Source organism: Anopheles ziemanni, chromosome 2, assembly GCF_943734765.1.
Source record: "Anopheles ziemanni chromosome 2, idAnoZiCoDA_A2_x.2, whole genome shotgun sequence".
NCBI classification, from domain to species: Eukaryota; Metazoa; Arthropoda; class Insecta; order Diptera; family Culicidae; genus Anopheles; species Anopheles ziemanni.
This window is the reverse complement of record NC_080705.1, coordinates 56910805-56927173: the sequence shown is the minus strand read 5'-3', so window position 1 is coordinate 56927173 and position 16369 is coordinate 56910805. Positions and strand designations below refer to the sequence as shown.

The 16369-nt window shown below is 38.5% G+C and overlaps 1 protein-coding gene across 1 annotated transcript in view; it reads left to right on the top strand.

Annotated features, from left to right (window-relative positions):
- Positions 1-1282: 1282 nt before the first annotated feature.
- The window catches only part of LOC131282030 (glutamate receptor 1-like), a 69398-nt gene continuing 54311 nt past the window's right edge, over positions 1283-16369 (top strand). Inside the window, exon 1 of the mRNA XM_058311412.1 lies at positions 1283-1385. Coding sequence (XP_058167395.1) covers positions 1313-1385 — 73 coding nt within the window. The 5' untranslated portion in view covers positions 1283-1312. The remainder of the gene's footprint in view (positions 1386-16369) is intronic.

The following is a 16369-nucleotide window of genomic DNA, read 5'->3' as shown; positions in this document are numbered from 1 at the left end:
CAACCAGAACGCCAAAAAATGAAAATAAAAAAATAAGTACGCACAAACAACATTACGCTGCTTCCGACTCGTCACGGCGTCTTTCGAGGGAAGTAAAGCGAAAGAAAAACTGTGGCAAGCACAGTAGAAAACTTCCCACGCACGTTGGGTATTGCGCGGTGTGTGCACTTGAATGCTGTCGTTTTTGAGCCCGCTACTGCCTTCTTGAAAGTCAACGACTGCTAGAATTGTCTCTAAAGCCTGACAGCTCGCAGTAGGGTTCGATATTCAAATCAATGTGTCATGCTAGTAACAATTTATTGCGCCAGCAGCATTATTGATGGCGCCTGTGTGAGTGTGTTTGGATGTGGGTGCTTTTTATACACGTGATGGAATAATAGATTTGTTTTCAATGTTTGACACTTTGAGTCGTGGACAAGAGATCCGGTTGAAGAAACATATTTAATAATATGAATTAGTTTAGAATGAAAGTAACAATTATCGAATGACATTCAATACGCTTAATAAACAACTTTTCTATGTATAAAGTAGTAAAAATGTTGACCAAGAAGGATTCTGCAAAACTTAAGCTAGAACAATTTAATGTGTGAAATTGGAAATTTTCCTTTTACAACCAAATAAATCAAGCAAAAGGCAAAATGTTAGCTCAATGAAGAGTTGATGGAGAAGTTCAAAATTAAATTGTTTCTTTCCCTCTCCAGCTTCAGTGGTGAACTAAATGTCCTGTTAGAGCAATTATCGTCCTAGATATAACGAGCATTAATCGTTGCACGCGAGAGAGCAAAAACGGGTTGCGAAGTTGTTAAGCCGCTTCGCCGCAACGCATGTGTGCAGGTGTCTGTGTGTCTGTTAGTGTGTAAGTGAAAGTTGGAAATGTTTTCAGTTCACAACAAACGAGAAAAGAAGAACAAGTGCAAGCAATGTTTTATACTGCAAATGTCATCTAAGTGTGTCACTCGTATTCGGCTTCCTTCCTGTGTTGTGAGTGCTGCAATTTACTTAAATTGAGATGATGGCGATTGCAAATTTATGAAAAACAAGTGTTTAAAAGAAAAGTAAAGCGTAGGCTAAAGCGGGAAGCAGCCGCGTCTGATTGTTTGAATTTACCCGAGCGTCAGTCCCCGGGGACGCACGAAAATCGGAATCCTTGGAAAACCGGAAAGCGAATGCAAAACGAGCGATAATTATGGGATTAATCACAACAGTTGCCACGCCGACAAGAACGAGTAGTAGGAGTTCGCAGGGCAGCAGGAGTACCGCTCGGAGACCGCCCGCAATTATGCAGCCATTAGCCGGAGTGCTGTTGGCGGCGATGGTGTACTTTGGCCACATGCAAACATCGGTTCTAGCCAACGCACAACCACCAACCGAGAAGATCCCATTAGGTAAGTGAAGCATCCTTTTCCGTGTCGGTCGATTAGTATTATTTTCCTCCCATGCCCAAACGCCCAAGGGTCACCCTAAAGTCTTGATGCCATTTGCCAAGAAACATCGAGCAAGGCAAGAAAACCAGCCTGTCCCAACAAAGCCTTGGGCCGGAGCGGATTGGCAAACTGATCTGTCAACTGATTTGTCCGAATGACGAATGACTAGCGTACGATTTTCCTTGGCCAAAGTAACGACATAATACCGTCCGCATGATTCACTGTGGTGGAACCGAAGTCGACGGATTTCTTTTCTTCTATTCTGATAGCAATCGAGATCGCCTTCATAGAGCTATATAGGATTTTTTTGTGATAGCTCCTCCTTGTGCAACACTTATATCACTCGTACTCAGTATTTTCAGGCTTCAAAAGCTTCTAGCTTTTCTCTCACTCATTCTGTCCTTTACTACTGAGAAAGTATATGTGCTTGCCTGCACGATTTGGGATTTGATCCCTGTTTCTTCGTTTCCTTTTTTCTGCCGATCCCTGAAGGGGAAGTAGAAGCTAAATAGACGCTAACCAAAAAAGTAAGAAGAATTACCATTTTATGCAAAACAAAAAGATTGTCCCAAATACTATAAATTTAAAAATACAACTTTAAAAATATTAAGAAATACATCTATACACTAATTTTTAAACAAAAATGGGTTTTCAAGATAACTTCTATGGCTCTACACGCTATATAATATAATGTCTCGGGCTTAAATGTCTAAGAATCCACTGAGTAAAATATTTTCGATGAGTTGCTGGATACGCATTATATCAGACCTTTGATAAATGTACATGAGCTCGTTATATCATATGTTGACTCTTGTACGGTCTATTTTGTTCGACTACTGCATAATACCACAGTTTCCTTTACATTCGTTAGTTTATCATTCATTCTGTCTTCTTTTAATGGCAATTGGAATGGTCCGGATAGCCACACAATGGAAAACTGGTGATGACGGCAACGATGATGATAGATATGATGATGACGAGAGTTTTCTTCACCCGGGACCTACAATGTTTCAAGCGGTGGACAAATAAATTGCCTCTACGTGAATCGATGAGCCATGGTTGAACCCTTCTTTAGGAAGGGAGGAACCTCACTTGTATTAGTCCCTCCATCATCCATAATACTTTATAGAATTACTTGTTTAAAGGAACTGGATATATGTGGTATTCTGGTCCAAAAGGGTACAACATTTTGATTAAGCAACATCTTGTTTTTTGAAATTTAATGTAGTTCATGGGTAGAAAAATAGTCTGAATCGAAAAGATTGAAAGCAAGCTATTTTACTTTAAGCGTGTAAACAGTTGTAAAATGAACAATGACTTATCGATAGAATCTATATCGGTTGTACTGCTAACGTACATAAGTTGATATTGTCACACGATTATTATTTTAAAATAGGATAACCTCAGAGTTTTGAGCCCATTTAACTCAGCATCAAATTTGTTTAGAGTGTGTTATCAATCTTTATGGAGACGCCTAGTACTTCACGAGCAATATCAAAGCATGGAAGAGTCAAATTTTAAGGTGCGAAATGAAATAACAATTTATAAGCACTTTACTTAATATTTATTCACATTAGCATTTTTAACTGCCTCGATAGGGACAGGTGGTTGCTAAAAAGAATAAAATCTCTTTTGAAAACGATGACCAAAGTTTACTTCGCCATTATCTTTCAGACAGTACGTGCGCAAGTTCTTGTTTTGGAACTGCTTCCTGGAGCTGTAGCTTTTACCTATTTCAAAACTGCTTGAATTCTAGATTTTGACATTTTAGATTCATCATTCGTTTCAAGTACCACGTTTTGTACTATCCCATGATATGAAAGAGTCATCCATAAAAATCTCACTTCGCGGTAGCAACAATCACCTGCAAAAAGCACAACTCTGAACATCGCCACGGTGCGATAGGTTTCATTGTGTGCAATAAATGGTCCGCTAGTGCAGGAAGCCATTTTTAGCCATAGGCGCAACAAAACCGGGTCACATAAAGCAAGCGTGCGAACGGAAGCACCGAAACTTGCGGCCGTCAAAAGAGTTTCCGTTTTTGTATGCGTATTTGGCATTCTGTATCGATCACCGATTCATCACACGGCAATTCGTCATAGGCGCAGTTGGTTTTTGCCTTTCAATTTTCAATGATTTTCCCACTACCGTCACATCAGTATTCGAAGCAAGTATTCTTTCATCCCGACATTAACCAGACTTTTGACCGATTTCCAAAAGGATTTTTGGACCTTTCACATCGAATGCCGAGCATCCTTTATCGGATTCGTTCACGAAGAAATGGAGATGTGCGTGTGTGTGTGTAGTTTTTTCTGTACAGTCTGAATCTCGTTCTACTGAATAGAACGGGTATAGATCAACTGCATGTTGATTGGGAGCTACATTCATGAAAACTGAAAAAATGGAGCTATACGTGCCTCCTTATCTTGCTGTGCAGTGAGGTTCGTCAATGTCAAATCGATGCTACTTTTCAGTCCACTTGTGCACAGATGTCTTCTGGCTGACTTTTATTCGGCGGCAAGCTTCCGATGTTGTTTTTGTACCCGGTTGCACTTTCTTCTAATTGCAAAGGGAGTTTTGCCAACTAGTGCGCTTCGACGAATCGTTAAACCGTGTGGAAAACGCTCGATGAAGTGTTGAAAGGAGGTCTACATCCAACGTCCATCTGTTACGGGGAATACGCGTCATTTTCGAGCCTCTCTCTGAATATGAGTGAGATGCACAAAAGCTCGTGTGACTGAACCGATCGTTTGGACAATTACGTACCATAATGAAAGTTGGTCATTCGTAAACAATAAAAACTAAATGATAAAAGCTGTATTATTCACAACAAACATATTTTGAAAAACATCAAACAAAAATAAAAACGCAATAGATTCTTCGTTTAAAGTTATGATATAATATTCAGTGGGTAATTACTTAACCTTGGAAATCCACAAGAAACCATTTTCAATGCGAGTTTCCCGTTATGATAAATTATCGAAATCAGTAGAAACGCGACAAGGCAATACATCTTTAAGCCATGCTATGAAGAAGTTTTTTGAGATTCTTGAAATGGACTATACATTTTAATTCCATCATAAATCTATTGTTGAAGTGCAAAACAAGCATATTATCTGTATCTTCAGAATCTGTCTGATCTCTTCTGCATGCATCAGATGTAGGAAGAACTAAATTTTTTATCGAGTTTTTTCTTTTTTTCTAAAAACAAGCCAAAACTCACATGCTACAGAGTTAAAGAGTTTTTCTAAAAACTCACAGCAGCAAAAACCAATCTTTAAATCTTATTGCATTCAAAAGATAATGTTAAACTCTTCCTTCATTTAGTTTTACTTAAGTATTGGATAAATCTATAAGCACAAGAAAAGTGTAAAAGGAAGGTCAAACAGATAAAAGCCAATTCAAGTTGCTGATGATATTATTGAAGTTTCAAAATTAATGCTATTCCGCTGTTTGGGTCATGCATGGCGATGAACAATAAATAGAACAAGATAGCGGAAATATCTAAAAAGTTTTTTATAATTTCATGCAAGTACAATCGAAATCGATGGGTATTTTGATCATTATTGGAATGATCAGATCAACTAAGAATTAATCGGATGGAATAATACTGCCTTAGGAAAAAACATGAAAATTGATGGTGAAAGAAAATACGACCGTCTGAAATAGATTCCAAGTTTTGAAAAGTATGTTTGAAAGTTAACAGAAGCTGCTTATTCTTTCTAAGCGAAGTGCCTCTGTCAGGCATACCCTGATTTGGTAGCTCTGTAAATTTAGCGGAAACTCAACTTATCTGTGGGAGAACAGTTTGCATTGAGTTTCGTTAATTATCGTTGATTGCCAGGAAATTCTGAAAGCCTACCCTTTATTTGTCCTCCCCTGAATAACAGTTAGCAAAGGAAATTCGATTGAATTCAACATCTTGATGTGATTAAAAACTTCCTCGCTTCTTGAGGATTCATATCTAAAGGAACTGAAATGGTAATGCCACACAGGAAGTTCTCGAAATACGTCTGTGTAAGCTTCTACAATCGTGTGTATGTTTATCACATCTCATGCTGGCGTCGGAAAGGATGTCAAGAATGTCGAATTGATTGTTTATAATTAATTTTCAAACCGTTCTTGACGCTCGTACAGCAGCAAAGTGATGCCTCCGGTGTAATTTACATACTCAACTTGACTTGGCTGAAGTCAAATTCTCATTTGATGAAAAGGAAGCGACAAATGTTACCAGTCTAATTACATCCATTTTGAAAGAAACTCAACCTACACCAACTCAAGATATGCTTATTCAGTTCTTCTCATCCATGAAATAGTGTAAGTTTATTGAGACAGATTTAGAACACTTGAGAAAACATTTGTATTCGAAGTGAATTGTAAACTGCAGACCACATTAGCTATTCCAATGTAAGTCTGTCTATTTATACCTCAATCAAATGATTATATGCAAACGACTTGTGTAAAATATTCGATGGATCATTTTTTCATTTTTAAAAAAGCGTTCTTCTAAAATGGCAATTTATTGATGTCCTTTTGAGAAGTGTTCTAACGCAATGCATTTGTATCGTAGGCGGATTTCAAGTCCCAACAAGAGAAGTATACTTGATTTACATTTGAATTACTTCAGCTGCGTTGTTTTACTCTACATTTTTCTTTCTTCTCAAGGCATTTGTCTGTTTTACATTTCCATTTCAATTTACTTATGTAGGGTAAATGCATATTCTATCGAAAGCTGTGGAATATTCACCAAACCAAGCATCCTGTACACCACACATTTTGAGAACTTGCTCGGTGTGACTCTCGGGAAGTTTCTAAGGACTTTTTTTTTTATCTCAAACCGCTTTGCGGAACCGAAAGCTGGAACTTTCCTGCTGTTGAAAGTGCTTATTTACATTATACACCACAAACCACCACTGCAGATTCTCTCTGCACGACTACAGATTTGTGATACTTTTAGCCAAACAATATAAAGTTCAGCCCTTTTCTGCTTGTCGAGTTTTTACCAGAGAAATACGTAAAAGCGACCAAAAACTGCCACAAATAAGTGGCTTCTTCCGCGCAGGAATCGTTGTCCGTGCGAGAATAATCGGCCGAGGCGGTAGATAAGAAAAACTCCCCCGGAAATTTGTTCCCACTCCAACGGAGTAAAAACTGTGCAGAGCAGTGATAGCACAAGCACCGGAAATCTGCAAGGCTAAGTTTTGAAAATGGTTAAAGCGGTGTGACCTACAGTGTAAAAAGCCATCATGCGAAAAAGGGACGTCCAAGAAAAACCTAGGAATATCCAACAGGAGGTGAGTGGATATAAGAAGCTGTAGGAAAACACAGACATTCACACGCACAAATTGTAGATTGTGTAAAGATAAATATCGGACCAATTAAGATAAAAATTTGAAGCTGACGGTAGCAGCCTTCGGTTGTTCTAAATTAGAAAAGATTGTTAGTTAAGAGCTCGATAGATGACTAAGTCGAACTGTATACCCACGACACTTTCTTTGCATTTTCAAGGCAGAAATTTGTTGGACGGTCGGGAATAGATACAATTTTAAAATGCAGTAAAGAAACACTTTCTGTGATGCAAACATTTTACAGGGTTTTTTTAGATTTAAACTTTGAGAAGTATCGTGATAGGGAATTTATTATATTTATATGAATTTATTTTACTAGGGTAAAGGTACCAATAGTGGTTCACTTAGTAATGTAAATAACAATATGATGTAATTTATAAGTGTTAAGAACATTGTGTTTACATATTTGCACCAAATATGATCGAAACACGACGTTTCTTTTGGAAAACATCTATTTTCACTGAAAAACATTAAAAATAGACGAAAAAAGCGTATATATCTTCCCAGTTGGTTGCTCCTTTAATTGTGGTATTCCTATAGTGGGGGTAGTACTTGGAAATGATTGAATATATTTTGACTGTGACTTATTTTTTTAAGCAAATTTAAAACAAAATGTCCAAATTACTTAGGCCAATGCATTTTCTTGGTCATAGACCAATGGATTGGCCTCAACCAATGGTTTTTGCAGCGATTTATAGCCCTAAGGAAATCGTGGCATACCTGATAAATTCTTAAGAAATCCAGCATATTAGTACCACTTGTTTGGAAAACATCAATTTTGGAGCCTTAGTTTATTACAAAATGGGAAGGTTTATCGTTTAAACTCTTCGCAGAAGATCAAATAACATTTCATAGAAGAACAAATGTCTCCATTGTATTTATTTCGTCGTAGAGCTGGGATTTTGTTCCACTACAACCAGTGGCGTCTCGTCCACCTGAGCAACCTGTGCACTGCACAGTCATGAATTTTTAAAATGAATCACAAAAACATTTGTTTAGTTATGGTTTTGTAATTTCCTCCCACAACAGTTGCGTTCAAAATCTTCTTAACGCTTTACAACGTTGCGCTGGGCACTTCTGCTGGTACACTGCTGTTACAAACGAGCATCTTTAATCAAATAAGAACAGTTCTCTTAACCACAGTTTCATTATACCATTCTCATTACGAACGGCGAAGAAGCGCTAGTTTTCTTATTAGCAAGAATCAAAATCCAGTTGAAAAGTCGATCGGTTTAGTTTTCGGATGGGCACTTCTGCCAGTGCACTAGCTAATCGTATATGTATACATTAGTTCTCTCGTGCATGTGTTGAATGCGTCCATGTGAAATTGTCGATGTATAGGTGCCTTTCCTGTGCACCTGTGTGTCTGGCTTGCCAAATAAGAATTTGATTTACAGACATTGACTAACCGCGGATATATTTATCGAGTAGGTAATGTCGTTCGTCCGCGACAGCCGAGCGGTAGCGCCGGTTAGAAAATCGGCCCATGAGCGCCGGGGCTCACCACCTCGACGACGTGGGTTCGAATCCCAACCGAGACCGGACCCTCCCCTGTCGTGTGTCGTGTCGTTCTGGTTATAATAAACCACGTTATATGGTTTACCTAAGAAGGTATTACTTTTTTTGAAGGTCCACAACCATCTCATTTTCTCACGAGACGCCACTGACTACAACCACTATTGGTACTAGTACTAGTATAGGAGCACTTACCCTACTTTGTTATTATTTAAATATGTTTTTAATTTAATTTATAATGTACTAAACTTTTTTATAATAGTCTGTACACCGGTGTATAGCTCATATGCGGGAAAATTATTTCAAACGTTAGGTATGAGAATACAGTTTAACTACATCTCATGCCTAGCGGCTTCATTATTTTTGAATAAATGATGTCTTTCCCATTTCATATTTAGCTTTTTAAATCTATATTTATCGCGTATAGTAACTTTGTGATAAGAAATGTTATAATGTAAAGGGGCTTCGTGACAGCCGAGCGGTAGCGTCGGTAAGAAAATCGGCCCATGAGCGCCGGGGCTCACCACCTCGACGGCGTGGGTTCGAATCCCAAACGAGACCGGACCCTCCCCTGTACGAGAGGATTGACTATCCACGTACACATAGGGTAAAAAGTCTCGTAAGCCCTTAACGAGGCAGGCATGACCAACAAGGTCGTTACGCCAAGAAGAAGAGAAGAAGAAGTATAATGGAAAAATAAGTTAACCGAGCTATCACGCATTCTAAAAATGATGATGATGATTGTCCACCTCAAGATTATTGTACAAGATTGAAATTAGACGTTTTATCATAATAATATAAAGTGTTATACAAAAATGATCATAAAACATTTTTCGAATGAATGATTTGAGAGTCACACTACAAAGTCCTCGTAAGTGTGACCATCTTAAAACAAATCCTTACAAGGTGAGTGACATACAATTCCATTTGGCGCTCGCATGTATCAATTCTGTTCAACCTGTTACAGTAAGAAAAGTATCATAAAAGTAAAAATAAGTCAAAGTGAATTGTTAATAAGGTAAAAGCCCATCTCATACCGCACCACTAGGTTGATTGAGTTGCCGAAACCGAGAGAATAGATTTACGCTAATTACTAACATACTCTATCCAAAACCAAATTACTCCTAATATACATCGCACACAATTTATCTAAATCTGGTAGTGTGCTCGCACTGCCAATAGTTTTTTTAAATTTCTTGTAATATTGAACACCTTTAAATACTATTCAGTTTTTGTGTTCCTGTCACAAATCGTGGTATTGTTTGGCACGAGGAAAGTGAAAGCTTTCTTTTGCAACTTTTGAAGCCTAACTGGGTTTTGGAAGGCAGAAACAGGATTGACTAACAAAAGACAAACTAAGGCATAATCGATGAATTATGTAACTGAGTCCTACCAACGAAGCTTAGGTCACCCTTATTCTTCCCAAGACACCACACCACTTTGTCATTCTCTTTCTCCAATTATCGATGTGGACTGTAAGCTTGATTTTCTCGTCAATGAGAACTCCTAGGTACTTCATCCCTTTTACAACCTGAACCGAAGCACCACCTATGCTTACCGATGACAAAGATACTTCTGGCCTTCAAGAAATCCCCAACATAATAGTCTTTGACATATTGCTTTTTGTTTTAGCCTTTTGGTCCTCGTTGCGACGTGAAACCGCTTAAATTTTAGATTGATTATCGTTAAATATCACTGTATCGGCTATAATAGATTTATATCACAGTGTATTTTCTTTGTACACAGTGCTACTCTGCAGAAATAAAGCTCCCAAACATGGTTCTCTGGGTTCTTCCCCAAAGGTATTTTTAGAACCAATAGAATTCCTTTCCTCTTATTCAAAACTTCTTTAAACACCCCAACAATAGAGGGCGTGATATAGTTCTTTTGAAAACCAAAAAGACAGCAAGAATAACGTGTTCACGATTCATAACATGTTTACACTTTGCTTATAGCACATTCACAGTGGTATTGTATCAGTGGCCTTCCCAGTATCCCGACTGGTCCGATATCAGCAACTGGATACTGGGCAAGTATTTGATGAGTCGTTCTTGAACTACGTCCAGAGCCTTTTTAAGTATTATCAACATGTTAATGGGCCAGAACTTGTCTGCAGCGACGGCTCTAGGCACTTTGGAAATATATACTATCACCGATTTTTCAACGTGATTGAAAAAATATCACTCATGATCATCACAGATACACTTAGCTCATGATCCCAGGACGTCGAACTTTTCCACAATTCATGCCAGAAGTTCACTATTTTGTAAAGGGATGCAATAGTATAACAGGACGCCAACAGAGATTACCGAGGCTGCAAACGTTTTAACGGCTGCTAACTGCTCTATAGTCGAGTGCTGACTGGTCTTTTTTGTGTAGGGTCACGTTGATACCACCACCTCGTTTATTTGTTTATTGCTTACAAATACCTTAAGATAACCCGGCAATCTCAAACTTATGTTGGGTTAAGAGGTGTGGTTCATCATCATCATCAGCGACTCATTCACCATGCTAAGTAATTCCGTTCCGATGACATCAAAATTGTCCTGTACAATTAGAGAATTAACATTACACAGTCCAGCCGTCCTTCTCAAGCCAAAGCATACCGTTTGCTGAAACCAATCAGAGGAAAAAGAAACTAATATTCTGTAGAAGTATCGTTACTTAGTTCGACCGACTCGAGCTCATGGCTGTAGTAATGTTTTTAGCAACTTCCAAAGCTCTTTACTTTTATATCTATTTTCATAAATTTTGGAGGCGTAATATTATGTACTGTAAAATACTCACTTGAATACCTGTTTCTGAATTGTCTATATACTCCTCAATCTGTGGGACTATTGCTTCTCAAAAATTGTTTATAATTTTAGTTCCAATTACTTTTTATTTGATCCAACCGTTTTGAATACCACTTTTTATTAACGTTAATATTTATCTCTTTTTCATAAATCAATTACTGCATACTTTTTTAAAGAGCATGAACTATTCTATGAGCTCTCTCTTCAAAGCTGTGAGCTTCAAAATCTAGGCCCTGGAACGCTAGCATTTGGAGATTAGTTGTGGGATATATGCCACAGTATTTTTTACGCTTTATACTGGACGTGAACTGACTACCCACAAACCTCCAATCAACAGTCTATTATGATCGGATATCCTAAGTTCAGGATGCATAAAAGTATTTACAGACTCGTCGCATCTGAAAACATAGTCGATTAATCATCGTTGCAGCTGAATAGATACAGACGCATTCAGCCAGTTGATATTAAAGCCTCCGACTATAATATTCAGTTTATCCAATTCCAGAAATTCATTCAGCTACGTTTCAAGCACTTGCAAAGACCGCACATTTTTAAGCTACGAGAATCATAAACCAAACCATATCGCCCAGCCTTAACCGAGTATAAATATTAGTATCAGGCATAAAAAAAGTCGATGATACAAAACATTTCCAAACTGCCCACAGTTTACGTTGAAGGGCTTGTTTAAAGTGCTTCTCTGGGATGAACGTGATTTATGCTGAGATAATCGGCTTATTTTTTTCTCACTTCGTGCACACTTCAATCCTTTAAATCGCTCCACTCGCGCAGTGCATCACAATACCATCTGCACTTCACATTTCCCACTTTCCAGCAAATTCTGCATCATACGATTCGAAAGCTAGCAGAACACGAACCACAACATACACATGAAACTGTTAGTGAGCTTTTATTTGAACATTACATCTCGAGAGGAAAGTCTACATGCTTTCCACTCGTAGGAAGCTGTGCACCAATGTGTAACTTGGAATTATCTTCGTTTTTGTCTTTCGCTCCAAACAAGTTTGATGGAATTGATGTAGTTTTCGACAGCACTCTTACCCTTCGATTTCGTTCATTGTACATACTGACGGTTGTTGTACGTAACATTATCCACTCTCACCGATTTTGCATTGAAAAGATTTATCAAATAAATAAATAATACTGACATAATTTCAGTGTTTTGTGTAAATAATTCAGCCCGGAAATATGACGACTCACGAAATGTTATTTATTCAATCGTTTCTTTAGACATCGGGCTATGAGTCTAAATAACGACTTAAGATGTAAATGTTACACATATATTGCACAGTTCGACGGCGTGGGTTCGAATCCCAACCGAGACCGGACCCTCCCCTGTACGAGAGGACTGACTATCCACGTACAACAGGGAAACAAGTATCGTAAGCCCGTAACGGGCAGGCACGCCAAGAAGAAGAAGATATTGCACAGTAAAGACGCCAAACTAAAACGTAGGATCTAACGTAACCGAGATACACACACGTGTAAATCAACGGAATACCTTATCTTATTATGTGCATGCAAACATTAGGTAAGTTGATCGCTGGTGCTAAATTTACTATGAGCTATATACAATACTCCACAATACTTATGCATGTATAATTTTCGGAAAATGTTGTGCAATACAAAAAAGAAATTGCAGATTCAGGCATGCAACAAAGTAACTGGCTTGAATGTTCATATGGCTCCTTAAATTTCTTTGACTTTTTAAAATATTGCGACCCATAAACGTACGCAAGCGGCAATGCCATAAATCATGACAGGGCATTGATAAATTTCTATGCTTGATGAAAGCCAAAACGCCAACCCATAACGTTTCTTCCTTGGAAATGGTTTAATCCTCGTGTTAGCTAAAATCCATCAATCTTGCAATAACCGTAGCCGTAACGTGATTAACGATACCATAAAATTGTTTTTCAATACACTTTTTCTCTGGTAAAAACAGGCCGGAAGAAATGTCCCAACCCAAACAATAACATCCGTGATCTGGATTCCCACGAATAGCATGTAGGACCACACGGATATGCACGAAAATAAATAATTCAATATAGGAAGCGTCCAATTGTTCGCGCCTGCCGGGAAAGCGTATGCCTGGAAGGAGGAAAAAATATTCAAATATCAGGCTTGTCGTTACACGTCAGCAGGAAAAAGGAAATCAACGGCACAAGCGTCACGTTCACAATCGGTTTCCAATCGTTTGAAGATCGACGAAAATAGAGGGGCAAAATAATGCGCAGAGTACCCCGCGGCGCACAATTTTCCACCTCTTTGTATCACTCTTTTACTCTCTTTTTTATGGATCGGTTAAGATGGATGTCCTATCCGAACCGTAGGTGATGAACTTTTTTTTCATCTTTGCATCATGGATGGAGCAAAAATTTCCATTTAAGCGATTTTTATCACGCCTCAGTGACAAACATCAATCAATTTTGATCAAGTTTAACGCCGATAAACGGTAAGGTTGGTCGCCTCTTTCGAGCGGTTATCATTATTTGTTTTGTTTTACTTTGCCTTCTACCTCAACGCTTTCCTCATGCGTAAGTGCTTCATTTGTTTTAGGGGTCTTTGTTAAGCTTTTTGCATCACTTTAGGATATTAAAGGGTTTTACGAACAATGTATACCAGTGTCTCTCAAACGAAAAGAAAAAAACACTAGTCGTGCCATTTATGCACGTTATTGTTGTTTCCAACATAATACAAGAAAGCTTCCTCTCCAAAGAGAAGAATGTGTTCCGCTTGAAATGAAATCATTCCTTTGAGTCTTGTTCTACAGCTTGCTCACAATCGAAAATATTTCGGATTTATTGGAACAACAATAATTTCATGTGCTCCATGTTCTAGTGTTTGTTGGATTTACATCGTCCAGCAATGTTCCAGAGTTTGCCGGGAGAGGAGAAGATGCGTTTAACGAAAGATTAAAGAAAATGAAATAGTTTGCAAAATTAATTGAAATCTTCGAATCCAAGGGACTATTTGAAACTAATAGGAAAACAAAGAATTTTTTGACGTGAAAAAAATGTGCCCCTTCTTGGACATGGTCAAAAGTACACTCTGGAAAACACTGTTGATTAGTATGATGTATTGACATTCACCGATTAATTGAACCTCGTAAAAAAGCCACTAAACAGGATTTTAACATAATTCAACAATTATATGGATATTTTCAAACTTTGTACAACTTTCTTATGGAGTCAAAAACACCCTATCGGGTTGTTCACATCTACCTGCATTTTTTCCATGCTAAATCCATTGAGCTTGACTGACAAATTAATTACGTTTCGGGTTCTTTACGACAGAAAAAGTCCTACCGGGAACACATTGTCGAATGATCGTATTGTGCCAAAAAGTTGTTCCCTTAATATCAATCTTCTAAATGCGTCCTCGATTCGGAAGAGCCGAATGAGTACAATACCGCGGTTGGAGCTGTACGTGATGAAAAATAACGCCACCGTACCGTGCACGTCTCACAAATTACCGATCGATCAGCGCAATTGACTCAATTAAATTTTCACCACCATCGAACCGACATAAAAGCGCCTTGGTGCGGATCTCAGAGAGAGGAATTTGAAATGCCGGGGTCAGAATGATGAGATTTGCCAAACCGTGCTTCCAATCCGCGTGACTTTGACGCGAACCTCAGTTGTCGAGATAAGGGAATGAGTGTGGGAAGTGCCGGTAGCGGAAAAGCGGTGGCCCCATGAAAATCAGTGATCTGAAAGGCAGAATCCAGCAGGGCCAAAAACTGATAGCATAGTACGAGCACGTGATCCAAAGCAGAACGAAAATAAATCAACATTCCGTCGGAGCAATTTTATCAACATTCGTCGTACTTCCTGCTTGAGATTCGCAGCAGTAAAAAGTTCTCCGCATGAAGCGGTTTATTTTATGATTGTTTATATTCCGTTTATTCGTCGTGCTGCCTTCGAGCCTCTTGATTTCGTTTCACTCCTTTGCCATTGATCGAGCTGCTGCTGGATTTCGTTGAATGCTGTCGGAAATCTTCTAGAACGAACAAAATTTCGCTTGCGTTTCACTCATTTCCAGCATTTTCAAGTACAACTTCCTTTTTTCCATTTTGCATTGTTGGAATTTAAAAACCCCGCCTCCATTCGGCAGATTTGCGCTCGGAGACATTTATAAATAAAAGTTCCGGAGTGGTGAAGTTGAAAACTTTCTGAATTGCTGCAAGGCAACGACAACCTTTCGGCGATCGTGAAATTGATTTCACTCCACCCACCGAAACAAACACAACACGCTGTTCGACAAGCGATCTGCGTAGATTTGTACAAATGCCTCTTTCCGGCGGAACAATCGTAAGAGACGGCCTGCGTTTCAACGAAAGCGAGCCGAAAAAACTAATTGTTCAACTTTTAATCGCTTTTATTTTTCCAATTAATGTCTCTGGCGGATTTCTGAGGGCTGGTGTGATATTTTTGGGTTTTCTTATTCTCGTTCATTTTTCTGCAAAATTATCATTCAGGAAACTTGAGTATCGAAAAAATGCAAAAATGTATACATCTTATTTTAAACATTTGGAAAATTGCGTTTTTCGGCAAACACATATTTCACAAACAGTAGTTTTTTTTGACATGATAATCATCGATTTATTTTTTCTAAACGGCTTCTAGAAAATGCAGATTGAAGTAAACAAATTCCGCAATTAAATGCGTGTCTTGTGAACAACACCTGGATTTAATTGCAAAGGAACTCAAGAAATGTATTTAAATCTGTTATAAGTATTTTTTACCTTTTACGATTATTTCTGGTCAAACCAACTTTGAACGTTTCAATCCAGTTTTCTAAATAAATAGCATCCTTACAATTCAGTTATGTATAATATCTGAAAACTCTTTTTGATGATTCAATTCCATGAAACAAAAATAACACAGCTTGAAAAATGTTTTTAAAAGGTCCCGTCGCTCCTCAAGAGGAATAAATTTGCCACAAAACAAACAGGAGCTGAAGCGTCACATATTCCGGCCAATCACATGTTCGATCCCTACGCTTTTGGATAATCCGACACCATGAACTTGCAAGAGTCACTTCCCATGCCGCTATCGTGGTCGGGGTCACCGGCACGACCGCGTTCGGATCGATTTCCACCTCCAATCAAACGCCCACCATGCAGGAAAACCACGCTAAGCAAATTATCCTCCATTAATCATTCCGAATCGGTTGCTCCCGAACCGGCAGGATCCCACATGTTGTGTTTCGGACAAATACAGCTTTCGGCAGCCCCCCCATCTGCCTTGTAAACCCCCCTTCCCTA